General features: G+C 42.9%; 1 protein-coding gene across 1 annotated transcript in view; it reads left to right on the top strand.

Moving 5' to 3' along the window:
- The window catches only part of LOC132830013 (beta/gamma crystallin domain-containing protein 1-like), an 87,168-nt gene that overhangs the window by 18,317 nt on the left and 46,766 nt on the right, over window positions 1-22,085 (top strand). The window contains exons 4-10 of the mRNA XM_060847473.1: window positions 948-995; window positions 8,528-8,646; window positions 10,546-10,720; window positions 14,281-14,420; window positions 17,540-17,666; window positions 18,852-18,887; window positions 20,315-20,451. Of these exons, the coding sequence (XP_060703456.1) occupies window positions 948-995; window positions 8,528-8,646; window positions 10,546-10,720; window positions 14,281-14,420; window positions 17,540-17,666; window positions 18,852-18,887; window positions 20,315-20,451 (782 nt within the window). The remainder of the gene's footprint in view (window positions 1-947; window positions 996-8,527; window positions 8,647-10,545; window positions 10,721-14,280; window positions 14,421-17,539; window positions 17,667-18,851; window positions 18,888-20,314; window positions 20,452-22,085) is intronic.

Below are 22,085 nucleotides of genomic sequence, written 5' to 3'. Positions count from 1 at the left end.
CTGTAGAGCAGGCAGTAATGAATTAGCCGGTCAGGCAGCATCCAATGAGCAGGAGAATCGACGTTTCGGGCATGAGCCCTTCTTCAGGAAGGCTCATGCCCGAAACGTCGATTCCCCTGCTCCTTGGATGCTGCCTGACCTGCTGCGCTTTTCCAGCAACACATTTCCAGCTCTGATCTCCAGCATCTGCAGTCCTCACTTTTTCCCAGTAATGAATTAGCCACCCAGTACACACCACGCCTTCACCTGATTCAGTTGTTTTTTTTGTTAAATTTAATGACAAATGCAAGATTGGGTCCATAAGGACAGCGGCCTCTGATGTCAATTATTGACAGGGTTATCGCCCCATAATAGTTGGTCACCCTCCTGTACCTCATCTAAGTGGCCATCCTTCAGATATCCACCTCAACAATAAGTATTGACAGGCCCCTTGTCGAAGAAACGTATCGCCACTAAGCATAGTGTTACTCTCTCTGCAGTATGCACCATGTTGCAAAATACCTGTGTTAAATATGAAATCTGGAATGGGAATCCTTTGCTATTCCTTCTTTACCCTCTTTTTATCATGATCATTTTCACCATCTTGCTCCCTGCTGAGATGAGCAACTCCTACAAAGACATCAGTCACTTTCCATTGCCACTGCCACTTTGTATTAATGAAATAATCCCAATGATCGCCTTATGATTTCCATACTTTACCATCATTGGGCCTATGGGTGTATTGATGTAATGATTGAAGCAAAAGTAATGATGTTCTTTTCATTTTCCATGTGTAGTCAGTTTTCTGGGAGAACTATTATGCTTTGGCACCTGAACAAATGCTTTAATTATGTGTGCTACTGTCACACCCTGTGTGAACATTCACTTCCAAATTGACAAGTATTTTTGTAATTGATTGCAAAGCAGTTCTAATTAATAAAATAAATAATTGATATTTTGCTTTGCAGAAAAAGACACCAAAGGATCAAGGAAAGATTAACAAACGACCCGGCAAGGTAAGAATTATAAATCACTCTCTTACAACTTTTGATTTATTTGTGCATGCATGTAGCTGTTACTGGATTGGGCCAGCATTTACTGCTTATCCCTGATTGCCTTTGAGAGGATGTTGGTGAGCTGTCATCTTGCACCACGACAGTCCATGTGGTTTGGATACAACCACATTGGGAAGGGATGTAATAGGATCTTGGCCTAGTAATAATGGAGGAAAGTCAATATATTTCCAAGTCAGAATGGTGTGTGACTTGGAGAGGAACTTGCAAGTGCTGGTATTCCCAGATATCTGCTACCTTTGTCTTTCCAGATGTCAATGGTCATGGGTTTGAAGGTGCTCTTAAAGGAGTCTTATGAGATGCTGTTCTATTCAAATATAATGCATACTTAAGGTAACCTTAAGCCTCTTTGTTTGTTCCAGTCATTTTCATTTACTATTATTGATGCTCCAAGAGTCAATGACCCACAGCAATACCTCTGACAACCCTCTGGACTCTAGTAATACCATCTTTCTCCATTCTCATTGTGTTGAATACCAGAATCATCACCCTGTCTTCTACTTGACTTCTTTCTTCCTTAGGAACCTGCTCTTCTCTTCTTCCCCTCTCCCATTTGTCTCCCCTTCCTTCCATAGTTCACAAAACCTTTTATCTAAATCAAGATTGGCATCATTTCAGTTTTTATTTCTACCAGAAAATTAGCCTGGAATTACTTGTCAAGTGACAATTGCCCTCTGGCTCCATCATTCTGTATGTGGGTCATGCATTCCTCCAGCTAGCTGAGACTGCTTTAATCTAGGTGGCATCCTCAGCACAGACTGGCATGGTCTGGTGTCATGGCTTCCACTCCCAGTCCTGGAGAAGGCAAAGTCCTACCTTTGCATCATGCCATCCAGCAGGAGCTTCAGGACCCTGCCTGCAGGGTGGAGTGCCACTTTTACCCCATGCCTACCATGTCCAGGGACTGCACAGTGCGGTTGGGGATTGACAGCACTTGCCTGATTTCACAAAGATCTTGGGTGAAAGGGTGCTGGTGAATTCTGGAATATTGGCTGAATGGTGAGGTGCTCTGGGGATAGATGGGTTTGGAATCAGACATTAGGGATGCCACAGGGCTGGGGTAGATAGTTAATGACTTGAGTTTGGCAACTTGTTTGAAATGGGGAAAGCCACAGAAGACTCCTGCACTAACTGCCTACCTCTCTTACCTTTCTTGGAGTTAACACATCTATGTGACGGTACCTGTGACTTTTCCCCATTCCTATAATTGCCATCCATGACATCCCCTTGCTCTTGCAAATTCCTCACCGTGAGGTCCTGCATTTTAGGAAAGCAAAACTTAGCAGGATTTATACACTTAATGGTAAGGTCTTGGGGAATGTTGCTAAACAAAGAGACTTTAGAGTGCAGGTTCATATCTCCTTGACAGTGGAGTAGCAGGTAGATAGGATAGTGTAGAAGGCATTTGGTATGCTTTCCTTTGTTGGTCAGAATATTGAGTACAGGAGTTGGGATGTCATGTTGCAGCTGTACAGGACATTGGTTAGGCCACTGTTGGAATATTGTGTCCAATTCTGGTCTCCTTCCTATCAGAAAGATGTTGTGAAACTTGAAAGGATTCAGAAAAGATTTACAAGGAGGTTGCCAGGTTTGGAGGATTTGAGCTATAGGGAGAGGTTGAATAGGCTGGGGCTGTTTTCCCTGGAGTGTCGAAAGCTGAAGGGTGACCTTATAGAGGTTTATAAAATCATGAGGAGTATGGATAGGAAAAATAAACAAAGTCTTTTCCCTGGGGACTAGAGGCATAGGAGAAAGATATAAAAGAGACCTAAGGGGCAACATTTTCACTCAGAGGGTGGTGTGTGTATGGAATAAGCTGCCAGAGGATGTGGTGGAGGCTAGTACAATTGCAACACTTAAAAGGCATCTGGATGGGTATATGAACAGGAAGAGTTTGGAGGGATATGGGCCAGGTGCTGGCAGGTGAGACTAGATTGGGTTGGGATATCTGGTCAGCATGGACAAGTTGGACCAAAGGGTCTCTTTCCGTACTGTACATCTCTATGACTCTAAGTTGCATGAGAAAACTGAATAGGCCTGAAATCCTTCTTCAGCCCTGAGACAACTCAGATTTGGCTAAATAAAAATAAGAAACAACTTGTTGCTGTTTACAGCACAGAATACAGTAAAGCCACTTGCACATCCTGTTTCTGCCCGTCAACAAAGATCTGAATACATTAATCCCATTATCCAGCTCAGAGCTTTTGAGGGTGATGGCAACACAGGTGACTTTCTAAGGTCTGCTTAATAATTTCAAACATTTGTGACTCAACCAACATTTCAGGCAATGAGTTCCAGACTCCCACCCCCCTCCGAGTGAAAAAAGACTTTTCATGCTGATGAAGAATCATATTGGACTTGAAACGTTAACTGTGTTTCTGTCTCTCTGCCGCCACGTGTGTTAGATTTGTCCAGCATTTTCTATTTCAGATTTCCAGCAACCGCAGTATTTTGCTTTCACTTACTTCCCAATTGTTTAATTATCAAACAGCCATCACAGTGTGGACTCTGGGGTGTGTGTGTGTGTGTGTGTGTGTGTGTGTGTGTGTGTGTGTTCAAAATCTCTGAGGTCATAGACAATAGACAATAGGTGCAGGAGTAGGCCATTCAGCCCTTCGAGCCTGCACCGCCATTCAATATGATCATGGCTGATCATTCCTAATCAGTATTCGCTTCCTGCCTTATCTCCATAACCCTTGATTCCACTATCTTTGAGAGTACTATCCAACTCTTTCTTAAATGAATCCAGAGACTGAGCCTCCACTGCCCTCCGGGGCAGAGCATTTCACACAGCCACCACTCTCTGGGTGAAGAAGTTTCTCCTCATCTCTGTCCTAAATGGTCTACCCCATATTTTTAAGCTGTGTCCTCTGGTTCGGCACTCACCCATCAGCGGAAACATGTTTCCTGCTGCCACAGTGTCCAATCCTTTCATAATCTTATATGTCTCAATCATATCCCCTCTCAGTCTTCTAAACTCAAGAGTATACAAGCCTAGTCGCTTCAGTCATGTGGAGGTTCTCAAAATTGTGTCAAAAATGGAATACTTACTGTTTCATCGTTCAGTTTCCTTCGATAAAAAGCAACAGACAAGCATCTCCAGAAACAAACAAAGGTAGAAGAATGGACAGAAGGGTATAAACAGTATCTTTGGCAGAATACGGCCAATATTGTGAAACCCAAGAAGCACGTTCCAGGGAAGGCTAGTGGCTCTGAATGACCTCACTAATATATTCTGAAAGGTCAAAAGAAGAAAGGATGTTCTGGTTGTGGAGGAAGTGCAACAAAGGTTTGCCAGACTGATTCCTCAAATGGCAGGATTGCAGTATGAAGAGAAACTGCATCAATTAGGGCTGGATTGATGGGTGTTGGAAGTTTGAGGGGGAGCTCATAGAAACAGATCAAATCTAACAGGACTAGACAGGGTTGACACAGCAAAAATGCTCCCAATAACCAGTGAGTAAATTTAAGGAGGACTGAGACAGGTTTTAAATTGGTAATGAGTTGAAGGGATTTGGAGCAAAAGCAGGAAAAGGTGGGTGAGGAGCATATCAGCCATGATCAAATGGTGGCGATGGTCTGAATGGCCTAATTCTAATCCTATATCTTACGAACTTATGAACTTAAGAACCAAGAGCTAAGGATAATGGGCAAGCCATACAGGACTGAAAGAAGGAAAAATTTCCTCACCCAGAGAGTGGTGAGCCTGTGGTATTCTCTGCTACCTGGAATTAGTTGAGGCCTGAACAGTGAATGTTTTCAAGAAGGAGTTAGTTATAATTCTTAGGGCTAAAGGGATCAAAGAGTATGGAGAGAATGCAGGAACAGGGGCCTGAATTGGATGACCAGCCATGATCAAATTAAACAGTGGAAGATGCTTGAAGAGCTGAAAGACTGCTCCTGCTCCCGTTTTTTTAAATTTTCCCTCTGTTTATTGCCTGTTCACAAGAACAAACAAATGTTGTGTCTCTCTCTTAACAATGTCTAGTTATTCTGGCAAGATTACTTATGAAAGGAAATTTCCCAGAGGCTTCATGGAGAAGGGACGGCTGAGGTTCAGACACTGAGCAACATAAAAAGGAAATTGCAGACAGATGTCACAAGGTAGAGAATTGATGGAAACAACTAAGTAGCTATTGTACAGAAAACATATCTCATCACACTTTTCTCTTGGAAAAAGGCTAAGAGATGAGCTGTGGGAACTCTCTGCTCTGAGTAGGTTTGATAGGGTAGATATAAAATGGATATTTCCACTCATGGCCATAAATATAAGCCAACCACTAGTGAAGCAACATGAAATCCAAGAGAAAGGCCCCTAGGCAGAGTGTGGCAATAATGGGAAATGTGCTCACATGTGGAGGAGTTGAAGCAAACAGCACAATTGTATTTCAAAGGAGGCTAAATGTGTGAGGAAGAAAGGAATGTTAGGATATGTTGACATGGTGAAATAAAGTAAAGTGGGAGGACACATCTGAGGAACATAAATTGTAGCATGGACAGGTTGAACCAAATGGCTTGTTTCTAGTCAAAAATTCAATGTAAAAAGATTAGATTATTTGCATATATCTCACATCAGGAAATATTGGCAGTGACAGCTCTCATTATAGCAAAACAAGTTTCTTGATTGTCAGTCAGGTAATGTTTGAATTCTTTCACAGCCACAGATCAAGCAAATTCCTTATATATACAAAGCAGCCTTGAAAAGGAACTTCAGTTTCGTCCTTTCCAATTAATGTCAGGTGACGATTAAAAGAAAATTAGGAGACCTCCAACACAATCATGCCACTGCATTGATGTATTCCCAGGAATGTGGTGCATATATCACACAGCTGCATCAAACATTCAACAGGACAACACAGATCCCTCAAGTCAAAATAAATTATTTGGATGTGAGCATAGGAGGTATAGTTAGTAATTTTGCAGATGACACCAAAATTGGAAGTGTAGTGGACAATGAAGAAGGTTACCTCAGATTACAACGGGATCTTGATCAGATGGGCCAATGGGCTGAGAAGTGGCAGATGGAGTTTAATTCAGATAAATGCGAGGTGCTGCATTTTGGGAAAGCAAATCTTAGCAGAACTTATACACTTAATGGTAAAGTCATAGGGAGTGTTGCTGAACAAAGAGACCTTGGACTGCAGGTTCATAACTCCTTGAAAGTGGAGTTGTAGGTAAGACCACAAGAAGGTAGATAGGATAATGAAGAAGGTATTTGATATGCTTTCCTTTATTGTTCCAAATATTGAGTACAGGAGTTTTGAGGTCGTGTTGCAGCTGTATAGGACATTGGTTTGACCGTTTTTGGAATATTGTGTGCAATTCTGGACTCCTTCCTATCTGAAGAATGTTGTGAAACTGGAAGGGTTCAGAAAAGATTTACAAGGATGTTGCCAAGGTTGGAGGATTTGAGCTACAGGGAGAGGCTGAATAGCTGGGGCTATTTTCACTGGAGCATTGGAGGCTGAGGGCTGACTTTATAGAGGTTTACAAAATCACGAGGAGCATGGATAGGATAAATAGACTAAGTCCTTTCCCTGGGTGGGGGGAGTCCAGAACTAGAGGGCATAGGTTGAAGATGAGGGGTAAGATATAAAAGAGACCTAAGGGGCAACCTTTTCACACAGACGGTGGTGCGTGTATGGAATGAGCTGCCAGAGGAAGTGGTACAATTACAGCATTTAAAAGACATCTGGATGGGTATCTGAATAAGAAGAGTGTAGAGGGAAATGGGCTGGGTGTTGGCAAATGGGACTAGATTAGATTAGGATATCTGGTCAGCATGGATGGGTTGCACCGAAGGGTCGGTTTTTGTTCTGTACACCTCTGTGATTCTATGACTCTAACTGGAGGTGCCAATTAAATCAAGCAAACAAAATTGGGCGAAGGCTGAAAATGAAAGCAGAAATGCCAAGGATGTTAGAAATCTGAAATAAAAAGAGAAAATGCTGCAAACAGTAGCAGCTGCACCAGCATCTGTGAAAAGAGAAATTGAATTAAGCTCTTGGGTTGATGGCCTGGCATCACGACTGCCATAGGTCTGACACATGAACCATGTTTCGTTCTCCATACATGCTGCCTGACTTGCTGAGTGCTGCCCCCAATTTTTGCCTTTAATTACAGAATAAGATCCTTCTGCTCACGGATCAGAATATTATGAGGATTTCTAAACAAGAAACTTTGTAGGTTTATCATTATTAAAAATCCAGATTTGATTTTCTCCCTAGCTTTGTGTCATCAGAAAACTTGGATCCATTGATCTCGCTCCCTTCATCTTTAAGGCATTCACATGGATTGGAAATGCATTAACAATTACCCTGGTGTGATTCAGGTGTCACCCAACAATAACGTGCAAACCTGAAAATGCACTATTTATTCTTCCCCTCTGATTTCTGGCCTTTTTTTTTCTGTTTGCTCATATATTTCTGGTAACCATATTAAACTCTTGTGTGCAACATCTCATATGGCTCCTTACGGAAAACTTTTGGAATTCCATATACAGTACATTGACTAGAACCCCTTTACATACCCATTGATTAAATCCTCAAAGTACACTGATAGTCTTACCAGATATGTCAAATGCAATTTTTCTTTCTAAAACCATGTTGACTCTGGCTAATCATATCATGATATTTAAGTGCTGATTAACCTTGTTGTTATTGGATTCCAGCATTTTTTTTTGCATGAATGATGTCAGGTTAACTGGCTTATATCTCACCCTTTTCCCGTTTCTTGAATACCTAGCATTACATTTGCTACCTTGTATCCTACTGGGAACATTTGAAGATCTGGGAAATTGTGCTAAATTACAGACATGTATCTACTGTCTCTCCAACCATGTTGTGGAACCATGGGTTTTATCAGCTCATAACTTCTACTTTCTCTGTATCTTTTTCAACTGATATTAATCACTTTAATTTTCTTATTCTCATTAGTTTGTCCGATGGCTCTGTCTTTTCCCTATTTACCATTACAATTTCTCTTGTCTCAGTCTCCAAGGATGTTTGCATTTGATTGTCACTCTTCCACTTTTATATTTCTTTCTGGTCTATTGTCATTCATTTTCTTCCCTTTGTGTTTTTGTGTCCTTTCCTGACATCTAAAACTATCCCAGTCCTCTGGTTAACTGCTTCCGTTCACAACATTTTAAGCTTCATGTCTAATACCATGTAAGGTCGGTAAGGCATTTAAAATGAAGCCTAATAAGTACATGAGCCAGAAAGTAATAGCAAGACACACTGATACGGAGAAGTTTAAAATGAGAGTAATAGCTTGTATAGACTATAAGCATCATTATAGACTTGTTGGGTTAAGTAGCTTGTTTATGTGCCATCATTTTATATAATTCCTTGTGGTTTGTGGTAATCAAAGCTTTACAGCTTAAGGTGGTTGATGACGTCTGTAATTGGTCCTTTCTGTGGAGCAGGTCAGCTCATGACTGTTTACTTTTCAATTTGCCTTCTCTTGCAATTTAGATAATCATTTACGACAAGCCAAACTTCACTGGTTTTCAGAGAGAAATTATTTGTGATGTGCCTGATTGCTCATCATGGTCATTTCCTGCTGTCATTTCAGTAAGAGTTATTCGAGGATGGTAAGTCACTGCAAACACTTCACAATTGCTCATTGCTCTAGGATGTTTTGGAATGTGTTTAACTAATTATATCCCGGTTCTAAAGACTTTTCTCATGTTGCTCCTGTACCTTGCTGTAAAATAAATTATTTTTGATTGGTTAAGGAGGTTAAATTGGGACATTTGACACCCATTTTTCTGGTGTCAATTAGCCTGTAAGGCCCAAGAATAATCGGCAGAATTGTTGCTTTTCTGATCTGGAAGTGCATTGCTTTCCATTTTGCAAAAGGGTCAATGAGGTGTCATTGATTCTCCTCATTACCATGTTGGAAAATGCACAGATTTAATGATAAGGATGGAGAGGGCTAAGATATACCTCTAATCCTCCAGTCAGGAGATTGAATTCACCATTCATGCCTCTGCACTTTTAATCAATGCTTTTGAGATTTTAAGGAAAATGTTGAGTTGAAAGAAAGTATTTCCACCAGTTGAGATACCTGAGAGGAATTCATCCCAAAACCATCTTTCTCAGCCCTTGTTTGCTGCAAACCTTTGGGGAAAAGCTGTCAGTCGGGTAAATTCTCCTGGTCAGGGAGGTGATAATTGATGGGCTGCTGAGGCTTTTAGCTCCTTTTATGTTTTAAGTATTAATCCTGGCAGATGTGTGGAGGCAGTATCAGTGTAATGAGGTAGGGCAGAGTGTCCAGGTGGAGGGAGGTGGCATTGCTGAACTTTTTGCCCACCTTCCCTTAAAATCTGACCTTTACCCCTGCATGCATAGCATACTTTTTATTAACCCATACCTATGGGAGCAGCTGCGTGCTTGTTGATCAAATATTCTGGATAATCAAGAGGTACGTGTAATCATAGTAAACCATTACAAAACAAAGCTTTGAGACATTGACATCACTCACAAAATCTATGTAAAAACATCAACACGTGTCCTAAAGTCAATGTAAAAACACATTGCAAAACATAATGTAGGCAGTATACACATCACTGTTGTACTTTATTTATAGCATAGGCTTAAGGTGAGAGGAGAAAGATTTAAAAGGGACCTAAGGAGCAACATTTTCACACACTGGGTAGTGTGTGTAATGAATGAGCTGCCAAAGGAAATGGTGGAGGCGGGTACATTTACAATATTTAGAGGGATATGGGCCAAATGCTGGCAAATGGGACTAGATTTATTGACGATATCTTGTCAGCATGGTTGACTTGGACTGAAGGGTCTGTTTCCATGCTGTACATCTCTATGGCTATAAATACTTGAACATAGCGGTATTTGAGGTATATAATCATTGTCAGTTTATCAAGAGTGCCGTTTAATTAAGGTGCTGGTTAAAACAAAGCTTGCTTTATATGCCATGAGTTGAGAACACAATCACACAAGGAAACCTGATCTGCCCCCACCACTAATTGGAAGCACCACCCAACTTTAAGCCAGCCTCCACAGCTGAAGCTCAAAAAAACCCAAGGTTCCACCCTTATCAATTATCCGAACGAAATGAACAGCTTAAAAATACGGGGTAGACCATTTAGGACAGAGATGAGGAGAAATTTCTTCACCCAGAGAGTGGTGGCTGTGTGGAATGCTCTGCCCCAGAGGGCAGTAGAGGGCCAGTTTCTGCATTCATTTAAGAAAGAGTTGGATAGAGCTCTCAAAGATAGTGGAATCAAGAGTTATGGAGATAAGGCAGGAAGGGGATACTAATTAGGAATGGTCAGCCATGATCATATTGAATGGCGGTGCAGGCTCGAAGAGCTGAGTGGCCTACTCCTGCACCTATTGTCTATTGTCTATTGAAATACTGCCCACCCAAGTGATTGCAATTATCACGATCTGATCACAAAGAGCTCATCTGAGTGTAAAAGGAAATTTCTAAAAACGTCCCTTAATCTTCTCCTGATCTGCTTTAGCTGGGTGTTCTATGAGAAGCCAGATTATAAAGGGAAGAAGTTCATATTTGAAGAGCAGGACGTGAAGTTGGCGGATCCCTGGAGAGAGGAAGTTGAAGAAGAGACTGAAGATCCTGACTCCAATCCATCTCCTATCAAACCCATCATCATTGGCTCCCTCAAAAGAGTAGTCAGGGTAAGCAAAGCATTGGAAACAATTTCCTTTGTGCATCTTTTTTTACTTAATAGTCAGGATATGGATTGGTGAAACAATAATGTGGGTCCTTTATTTGAAGATAAGATTATTTACACATCATTTTCACTGGGAGGTAAGTATAGTATATCTGATCTCTTCATTTCTGAGTTGGACTGCCCACAAATCATTGAATTAATGTATCACACCCTGTTGACAGTAATTTAAAATACGCCCCATTATGCACATGTATGCACATGTCCTAACAATTGACAAAGCCATAATTAATGGTGGGGAGACACTGCCTTGAATCACTGTGGTATGTCTATTCTTTGCATCAACTGATTCAACTAAACAGCTTGCTAGGCCACTTCAGTTGTCATTCAGCCACATCAGCGTGGGGCTGGTGGTGCGCTTAAACCTCAGCTGGGTATGGTTGGCAGGTTATCTTCCCTAAACGGACATGCCTGAGTCAGTTAAGGTATTTTCAACAATACAATGGCTTTGTGGTAACTTTCACACATACCGCCACTCCATGATGTGGAAGAGCCGGTGTTGGACTGGGGTGGACAAAGTTAAAAAATCTCGCAGCACCAGGTTATAGTCCAACAGGTTTATTTGGAAGCACTAGCTTTCAGAGCGCTGCTCCTTCATCAGGTAGTTGATGAACCACCTGATCAAGGAGCAGTGCTCCAAAAGCTAGTACTTCCAAAAAAAAACCTGTTGGACTATAACCTGGTGTTGTGAGATTTTTAATTTTGACCACCATTCCAGATACTTTAGACTGAAATCAGACTCTCAAGCAGCCCTGGTGGAACTTGAACTTGCATTCTCTGGATTGCCAGTGTAACAAGATGTAGGTTGTTTTCAGAGATCCCCAACAAAATTAATTATAAATAGTGGAAATCTTGGAATGATTGTATACAGCAAACTGCATTTGTTCAGAGTTTCAGGTTTGATTGTGGACTGGCCAGGAAATCTTAACTTTATATTAAAAGGGATCCTGATCTAAAGGCTGATGTACATAATAGACCCTCCACTTCCCGTGAAAGCAAAAATAAACAATTCCTAATAACAGCAACAACATCAGTAACTTTCATTTCTTTGCCCTCTTTAATGTAGTAAAAGACCCAGAGGGGCTTCACAGGAGCAATTATCAAACAAAGTTTGACACTGAACTACATGAGGAGGTAGTAAGGCAGGTGACCAAAAGTTAGGTCAAAGGCAAAGGTTTTGGGGACTGTCGTCAGTGAAAGAAAAGAGCAGGAGAGGGAGGGAATTCCTGAATCTAAGGCTTAGGCAGCATGGCAGTCAGTGGTGGAGCAATTAAAATTGAGGATGGTTACAAGAACAGAATTAGATGAGCACAGAGAATCTAGAAGGTTTTCCGCTAGAAATAAGTAGGAGTGTGTGACAAAAGCAAAGTAAGTTAGGAGTCAAATCAGGAAATGCTATTTCACACACAGGCTCATGCTAAACCAGAACACGCTCCCCAAATGCTGTAGGTGTTGAGTGCCAACTGAAATTTTCAAGACTTTAACTAATGGATTTCTGTTGGTCAAAGGATGTAAAATAAGGCAAATAAATAGAGTTAAGACACACATGGGGTATGATCTAACTGAATGGTAGAAGAGTCTAGATTAGAGTGGTGCTGGAAAAGTACAGCAGGTCAGGCAGCATCTGAGCAGCAGGAAAATCAACGTTTCAGGCAAAAGTCCATCATCAGGAAGCCCTGATGAAAGGCTTTTGCCCAAAACGTCGAATTTCCTACTCCTCGGATCCTGCCTGACCTGCTGTGCTTTCTTAGCATCACTCTAACCTAGACTCTGATCGCAAGCATCTGCAGTCCTCACTTTCGCCTGGTTCATACATCCTGACTATTCGACCCACCAGTGAAACTGATAAGGGAATGGGAAACGGTGGAGCTGAGAGAGCTCGGTACACTTGAACGTGGGACTGACCTATAATTATGAGATTGAGCTAAGACATTATTCAGCACATTGACTAATGCATAAATAACATAAATGTCCCTTCATTTTGGTCCCCAAACTGTGATTTGAATCCTAACCCTAGTCGGCACAAAAGTACTCAAGTAACTTTTTTGGTTTTTCAGTCCCAATATCCAGTCTGCCAGCACAGGGCTCTGTTGAAGAACTGTGCAAAAGTGATTAAAAGCTGCCTGCTTTTTAAAATGGAATGTGAATTTGGGTATCTAAAAAAATCAAATCCCAAATGACTGGTGTGAGGTAACAATGATGACAACCTTGCACTTGTAGATAACTTTTAAATTTTGTGAAATGTTCCAAAGGAGCTTGGCACCTAACTGCATAAGATGCAGTCACAGAGAACCACAGAGCTGCTCTCTCATCAGCGAGAGATGACTGGTGGTGGTTTAACATGAGGTCACCACACCTCAGGTGAGGGGCATGGGTGAGAAGGTGGGATCTTCAAGGTGACCTTGGTTGGTGTGGGAATTAAACCTGCACTGTTAACATCACTCTGCATTGCAAGCCAGTCAGCCAGCTGATTGCTACCCTGCGTAAAGAGATTATTTTCAGTTTCAAAAATTTGTTTTATTCATAAAGATAGCTTTAAATACATACATGGTCACCAAAGCAGTTCTGTTCTGTACAAATGTGTGAATGCCATAGTGAAGTAACAAACAAACATTGGAGTTTGACTCTATCCAGCATATAAACCCAAGACATTTCTTACTGATACAAGATTATTTTTAAAGAGGAACTTCAATTTTCTGAAGGACACAGGCGGGGAATATTTCACTTGATTAATCGAATTCCGGATAATCAGATGCCAGATAACGTTGTTTAGCCGGATAATCCAATATTCGGATAATTGAATGTCAGATAATTGAGGTTCCTCGGTTCATATATTTATGGCATCGGGAGCGTCCAATCACTGAATGACCCCCCATTTAACTTTGACAGAAAGATCTTCGACAGTGGTCTTTCCCCACTGCACCATGACATTCTCTGTCCTAAGCTTTAATATGTAAAGGGGTAACCTGGACCCAGCACCAAAACCTTCACCTGCACGTTCTGATTTTAAAGCATGTCTAGGCAGGGATGATTCTCACTGAGAACCGTGAAAATCAGGAATAATCCCTACCATCTATAAACTACATACCCAACCCACACAAGAAGGTTGAAGAGACTGAGTGTCAATTAAAAATTTCAGATCAGAGATTGACAGATCTTTATTTAGCACATTCTGAAACCAAGGTAGATAGAGCACAGATTCAGATTAGCATTGACTTAATAAGCTGGCAATAGGTTTGAACAGCTGGATGACAGTCCAGTGTCCAGAGTAAGCTCACCTCTCCCTGCTGGCCATTAGAATTCTGGAGTGAAATGAGGCTGAGTAACCTCTTCCTGTGTCTATGGTTCTGTAAACCAGTGCAAGCAGCATACACAGCTGCATGTAGTATTGAAGCCAGAGTAAAGTCTACAAGGAGGTGATCCACTAACATGCCTCCACGCTGATTGAGCTTCCTTAATCAGAGTAATCCCATGACCTGATTGTTTCTTTGTGTTGCTCTTTATCAGGACTACACCATACCAGAAATATCTTTGTTCCCAGAGGCCGATGGTGAGGGGAAGAAGCTGACGTTCCACTGTGAATCCGAGGATATTCGGATATTTGGATATCCACCAAGAACAACCTCCATCATTGTCAATTCTGGACTGTGAGTCTCTCAGCACACTGTTGTTAAAGGGTCTCATTGGAGGACTGTCAATGGCTTGGGTGGTTTAACTGTGAATATAGTGTAGGATGGAGTGCTCCTTCTTTCTTGTTGATATCCTCTCCCATCCCTTATGCCTTGCGGTGTCTTATATGAAAGTGGTGAGCAGGACTCCATCCCTACACGTGTGAATGCCATAATGAGACTTTATGTGGTTATTGATAGCAAAGGAAAGAGTTCACACTTGTAGAACCTTTCAAACCCTCCAGTTGCTAATGAATTTTACATCTGAAACAATGATTTCTCCACCTCCTGATCCTGCCTGGCTTGCTGTGTTCTCATAGAATGCTGACAGTGTGGAAACAGGCCATTTGGCTCAACAGGTCCACACCGACCCACGGAAGAGTATTTCACCCACATGCATTCCCCAGCCTATTACTCTACATTTACCCCTGACTAATGCACCTAACCTACATATCCCTGCACACTACGGGCAATTTAGCATGGCCAGTTCACCTGACCTGCACATCTTTGGACTGTGGGAGGAAACTGAAGCACCCGGAGGAAACCCACCCAGACACAAAAAGAATGTGCAAACTCCACACAGACAGTTGCCCAAGGCTAGATTTGAATCCAAGTCCCTGGCACTGGGAGGCAGCAGGGTTAACCACTGAGCCCTTCCTAATGAAGGGTTTCTGCTTGAAACGTTTTTGCTCCTCGGATGCTATCTGATCTGCTGTGCTTTTCCAGCACCACTCTAATCTTGACCCTAACCACTGAGCCACCATGCTATCCCAGCCTCCTGCTTACCTACGTTGGATTCCAACATCTGAAGTTTTTTGGTCTCGAAATGAATTTTGGGACATTCTGTTAAGCTTTCTATTTTGGTCACTGTTGCAATGAAGAAGGTGTAGAATCAGTTTGTCTACAGCCAGCTCTTATAAAGAGACATGCACAATAATGACCAGGTAATCTGTTTTGTTGTTGTGTTCACTCACGGATAAAATACCCACCAGGACACTCTGGTAACTCTGATTATTAAAGTCATCACCTACAGGTGCTTCATTCCTCCCTATCCCAGCCTCCAAATCAACACCCCCATGTCCCATTCTCTCCATCAGCTTTGGGCTTCATTGCCCTAACTTGCTGTAAGACAGCCCTCTCCAGAATCTGGAACTTAAATCGTGAGACTGTGTGTATTTCCAGTCCTAGCCACTGCTGCCATTTGTGCTGCTGTCAGACTGAGCTATTAGCCTTCACTTTAGCTCTGATGAAGAGTCTTGACTTGAGACTAAGGACTTGAAACCTTAGCTTGCTCTGTCTCTCTCCATGGATGCTGCCTGACCCACTGTGACCTCCAGAGCTATCTGCCAATCTGTTTTGTTTTCAGAGCTAGCAGCCTCTGCCTGAGTGAGGAGTAGAAAGCTTGTCCCCAGGCAATGAACGGTCTTCCAAGTGTTAAATACTATGGGGCTGCTGTGATCGGCAGTGATGTGAACTACTAGGCTGGCAGGAACTTTCTGACTGTAGAGTTTAAGGAACAGCTTAATGAAGAGAAGATGTTGGAGAGGTTTATGAAGGAAATTTTAGAGATTAGTTCTCTGACAGCTGAAGATAAGCTCACAAATGGCAGAGTAATGGAAATACCAAGATCTTAGAGAGTTGTAATCAAGGCCCAATTTTTTTTTAGATGGGTCTCCTTGAGATTTTCAGGAGCTTCTTTTTCATTCTCAGTAACTTACTTATCAGGCAGCGCAGTCATGTTGTAACAGTATCTTCTGTTTTTGTGCACTGGGACTCTGTCAGAAACAGAATTAGAAAAATTCATCAACTTCCACAATAAATATCAACCATCCATGGAAGTTATATACCACAGCATTTACATTGGCTCAATATAACATGCGTAAGTCATCATCAAACATTTCTTCAAAATAACTGACATATTATCATACCTCACAATAGCAGCTTTCCAGCTCCCTGGGAGCCAATCACATAGCTGTTGGCAGGCAGAATGTCTTTGTCATCAATAACTGGTCACCACTCACAGACCAATCAGCTATTTGTTGCCAACTGAACCTCCGTTCATACATGGTATCTGGCTCGAGCTCATCTGCAGTAACCTTTAACCTTTTGCTTAAACAAACAAGTGTAAATAACAATTACAATGAGTGCTGGTAGCTTGCTTTTATAAAGTGCAACAATCCCTTGCACATTGCTTAGTTTTTAAAATAGTCCTTTTTTCATTTAAGTCTACAATGAAAACTACAGAAAAATGAAAAGAAACAGTCTTTACAAAATGCACCTACTCACAAAAAGCCATTCCTAGGCACACCTTCCATCAACTGCTGAGATCACAGCTGATATGTTTCCATTACACACGCAAAACATTGGAAGATTTAACCAGACAGTTACTATCCCTCTACTGAATCCATTTCTCAATCTCTGAATGAAATGTAATATTTCACACCATGTTCATTGCAATAGCAAATGTTCCATGTATAGTAGCTCCTGAATATACACATCCTCAAGATAAAGATTCCATATTTCATTGACAAAGAATTCATTACCTTAGTAATTTCAGATTGTCCTTATTCTCTGTGAGCTGTATATTTCTTTGCTGATGAGTATAAAGCTATTCTCTCCCTTTCTTCAGCAGCCTCCTCCCTGTTCCTTGCAGCTTCCTTTTCCCCCTCTTTACAGCCACTATCTTGATCAGCCGAGGCCTCGATCTCCACACTACATTCTCTGCCCACTTCCCTTTCCCTTTCTCCTCCCCCTCTTAACGCCTCCTCTCTTTCCCTCTCTCCTCCTCTGCCTCACCTTCCCGAGCCAAACCACGACCTACCTCTGTTCCTCACAAATAGCAACTCCATGATTCTGCCTCTGACCTAAGCGGACAACTTTTCTATAATTGGTCATTGCTGTAACTTAATTTTCCTACATGTTTCGGAAACACTAATGGGCAAATTTGCCCACTGCCCATGTGTATTTGCTGATTGTAAGGGGACAGTCTTCAGGAGTCCAGGAGAGGATGAGGATTAAAGAGAAGATTTTGATCACTTGGATGAGAACTTTCATATTGATTTTAGAAGCTCCATGCTAACGTCTCTCTATTTCTACAGGTGGTTTGTTTACTCTGAGCCTTTCTTTGAAGGCCAGCAAAGTGTTCTGGAAGTGGGTGGCTATCGAACACTGGAGGAATGGGAAGCAGAGAAACCACAAGTGGGATCCCTGATACCTCTACAAATGGTAAGCACACACACCCAAGGCAAAGTAAAAATATCATTACACTACCTAAATATTGCTCTGGTCACGACATTTATAGGAAGGATATGGAAGCCTTGGAAAGGGTTCAGAGGAGATTTACTAGGATGTTGCCTGGTATGGAGGGAAGATCTTATGAAGAAAGGCTGAGGGACTCGAGGCTGTTTTTGTTGAAGAGAAGCAGATTGACAGGTGACTTAATTGAGACTCATAATCAGAGGGTTAGATAGGGTGGATAGTGAGAGTCTTTCTCCCCAGATGGCGATGGTTAGCACGAGGGCGCATAGCTTTAAATTGAGGGGTGATAGATTAGGACAGGTCTCAGAGGTAGTTTCTTTACTCAGAGTAGAAGGGGTGTGGAATGCACCACCTGCAACTGTAGTAGACTTGCCAACTTTAAGGGCATTTAAATGGTCATTGGATAGACATATGGATGAAATTGTGATAGTGTTTCATAGGTCAGCACAACATCAAGGGCTGAAGGTCCTGTACTGCGCCATAATGTTCTACGTTCATTTAAGAGATGTGAAGAGGGGTGGCAATACTGGCTGTCTTCTCCAGAACACTGAGGATAGGGCATGTATGTTTTCGGATGCAGTCCCAGTGGAGGAATCCCCTTTTCCACACCTTCCATCCACCGCGTTGGTTCCCTTGACGTCAGCAATAGGGAGGAAGCTGCAGTGCCTGAATTATAACCCATCAGGAATATTTGAGCAGAGGCCAGCCTCAGAAAAAGAGGAGATTGAGAGAAGCTACGATGGAATTCCTCAGTCATGGCGTCATTTGATGAAGGCTGATATTGGGGGCAGGAGGGATTTGGATGTTAAGAAAATGATGAGCCTAAAGATAAAAGTAAAGTTGTCATAATCTCCCCAGACAATCAAGCTGCTCCCTGATTAGATAGAGACAAGCAGTAGTTGTTTAACCTGAAGTTCATTATGCCTCAGGCCAGGAGACAGGCTGAGGAGGAGAGTCCTTTGTGGTAACCTCAGAACATGCAAACTGTTGACGTCACTTTGCATCATAAACCAGTCATCTAGCCAACTGAGTTAACCAACTCCCTCCTTGTGTGATAAGACCAGAACAAAGGCTGCAGATAGAAGATCTAACAGATCTCGTGTTCCAGGTGGAGCTGTCAGGAATTGAGTGTCTTGTGTGATTTCTTTTCAGGGTCCGCCCAGGGTGGAGAAGCCTAATGAACCAATGGTAAGCAAATACCAAATGGAATTGATGGGTTTTTCATTGTGGGTTGGTTAGATCGAGGCATTTTTTGCGAGTGAACCTTTTGAGGGAAAAGTGTTGCATTTTCTGGATTACAGAACAACCTTGGTTATCCAAACATCAATTAACCGAATTCCAGATTATCCGAACAAGATCTCAAAACATTATCAGTTATCCGAACAAAATATTTCCCCGCCTGTCTCAATCGGATAATCAAGATTGTTCTGTAATCCACAAAAAAAATTCCTGTAAAACTGAGAGTGCAAGCAAAGTAAATCTTTGCCCTTTGTTTCCCTTCCCTCTCCACCACCAACCTCCTTGCCTCAATTCAGAAATGTATTCACTATTGCCATTTGGTGATTGGTGAAATTATTTATCATCACAAATTCACCATTTGGGATGGCACAGTGGCTCAGTGTTTAAGAGTACTGCCTCACAGCGCCAGGGAACTGGGTACGATTCCACTGTCAGATGATTGTCTGTGTGGAATTTGCACATTTTCTCCCTGTGTCTGCGTGGGTTACCTCCGGGTGCTCCGGTTTCCTTCCACAGTCCAAAGATGTGAGGTGAGGTGGATTGGCCACGCTAAATTACTCAGAATGTTCAGCAAAATGCAGGTTAGCTGGGTTAGCCATCGGAAATGCAGGGTTATAGGATAAGGGAGTAGGTCTGGGTAGGATGCTCGACAAAGAGTTGGGTGTGGACCTGATGGGCTGAATGGCCTGTTTCCACACTGTAGGGATTCTATAATAGTATTTGCTGCGGTAAAGCTGGTGATAGTGATCCACAGTCCTAAACCACTGCAATATACCAATCTGATATAACTGCAGATCTTGCTAGATCATTTCAGAAGGTAGTGAAGATGTAACCATGTTGATATTGATAATTTCCAATCAACTTATTCAGAGATGTTATTGCACACCTCTGAAGCAGGTAACACATGAACCCAGACTCTCCAGGCTCGAGGAGGGACACTACCAGTGCACCTCATAAGCCCCCTACCATGTTGATAAAGAATAGTAATTTCACATTAGTTAAGACTGAGTAAGAGTCTGTAGATTTCTTTCCCTAACAAGGCATTTATGAAATAATTTGGGATTTAATTAGAAACTGACTGCATTGTGGTCACTTTTGCTCATATCAAATTTTCACATCTAGATTCTTAAAAGTGAATTTAACTTCTCAAGCTTTGTTTTGACCTCACATCATCTTGGTTATTAGTCCAGACTGTTCAATTATTCCTGCAATACCATAACCACATTAATTTACCCAGATACGAGGCCATTGACCAGGTGCACAGACCCTTTAGGAACACTTGTACACAGCCAGGTCCCTTGCCAAACTTGCTGCTTCCTTGCACAATGGAACCTCATACTTCACCTGATTTTTAAAAATCTGTTGTTTTGTTCCAGGTCACCATTTTTGAGAAGATGTACTTTTCTGGGAGAAGCAGAGATGTGTACAATGACTCCTCAGACTTCCTGTCCAGATACCCCAACACTGGTGCTGCCCTCTCTAATGCTGGTTCCATTAAAGTACATGGGGGAATGTGAGTATCTCAGCACAGAAAGGGTTCATGGAGATTGGTGACACAGCTTTCCAGTGATAGTCAGAACTGTTCTCTTTGAGGAAGGAATAGTCAGGGGCAGGGCTGGGATTTCCAGCCAATCTTCCCCCCCTTCCCACTGCACTGACCCCCTACCCAATGCACTCTTTACCCCCCCTTCCAACTACACTGACCCCTAGCCACTGCATTAACCCCCTACCCACTGCACTGACACCCTACCCACTGCATTAACCCCCTACCCACTGCATTAACCCCTATCCACTGCACAGATTCCCTTCCCACTGCACTAACCCCCTACCCACTGCTCTGACCCCCTTCCCACTGCACTGATTCCCTACCCACTGCACTGACCCCCTACCCACTGCACTGATTCCCTACCCACTGCACTGATTCCCTTCCCACTGCACTGATTCCCTTCCCACTGCACTGATTCCCTACCCACTGCACTGATTCCCTACCCACTGCACTGACCCCCTACCCACTGCACTGACCCCCTACCCACTGCACTGATTCCCTACCCACTGCACTGATTCCCTACCCACTGCACTGATTCCCTTCCCACTGCACTGATTCCCTTCCCACTGCACTGACCCCCTACCCACTGCACTGATTCCCTACCCACTGCACTGATTCCCTACCCACTGCACTGATTCCCTACCCACTGCACTGATTCCCTTCCCACTGCACTGATTCCCTTCCCACTGCACTGACCCACTACCCATTGCACTGATTCCCTTCCCACTGCACTGATTCCCTTCCCACTGCACTGATTCCCTACCCACTGCACTGATTCCCTTCCCACTGCACTGACCCCGTACCCACTGTACTGACCCCCTACCCATTGCACTGATTCCCTTCCCACTGCACTGATTCCCTTCCCATTGCACTGATTCCATTCCCACTGCACTGATTCCCTTCCCATTGCACTGATTCCCTTCCCACTGCACTGATTCCCTACCCACTGCACTGACCCCCTACCCACTGTACTGATTCCCTTCCCACTGCACTGATTCCCTACCCACTGCACTGATTCCCTACCCACTGCACTGATTCCCTTCCCACTGCACTGATTCCCTTCCCACTGCACTGACCCACTACCCATTGCACTGATTCCCTTCCCACTGCACTGATTCCCTTCCCACTGCACTGATTCCCTACCCACTGCACTGATTCCCTTCCCACTGCACTGACCCCGTACCCACTGTACTGACCCCCTACCCATTGCACTGATTCCCTTCCCACTGCACTGATTCCCTTCCCATTGCACTGATTCCATTCCCACTGCACTGATTCCCTTCCCATTGCACTGATTCCCTTCCCACTGCACTGATTCCCTACCCACTGCACTGACCCCCTACCCACTGTACTGATTCCCTTCCCACTGTACTGATTCCCTTCCCACTGCACTGATTCCCTACCCACTGCACTGATTCCCTTCCCACTGCACTGATTCCCTTCCCACTGCACTGACCCCCTTCCCACTGCACTGATTCCCTACCCACTGCACTGATTCCCTACCCATTGCACTGATTCACTTCCCACTGCACTGATTCCCTACCCACTGCACTAATTCCCTACCCACTGCACTGATTTCCTTCCCACTGCACTGATTCCCT

This window comes from Hemiscyllium ocellatum, chromosome 30 (assembly GCF_020745735.1).
Source record: "Hemiscyllium ocellatum isolate sHemOce1 chromosome 30, sHemOce1.pat.X.cur, whole genome shotgun sequence".
Taxonomy (NCBI): domain Eukaryota; kingdom Metazoa; phylum Chordata; class Chondrichthyes; order Orectolobiformes; family Hemiscylliidae; genus Hemiscyllium; species Hemiscyllium ocellatum.
This window is presented reverse-complemented; position numbering and strand designations above follow the sequence as displayed.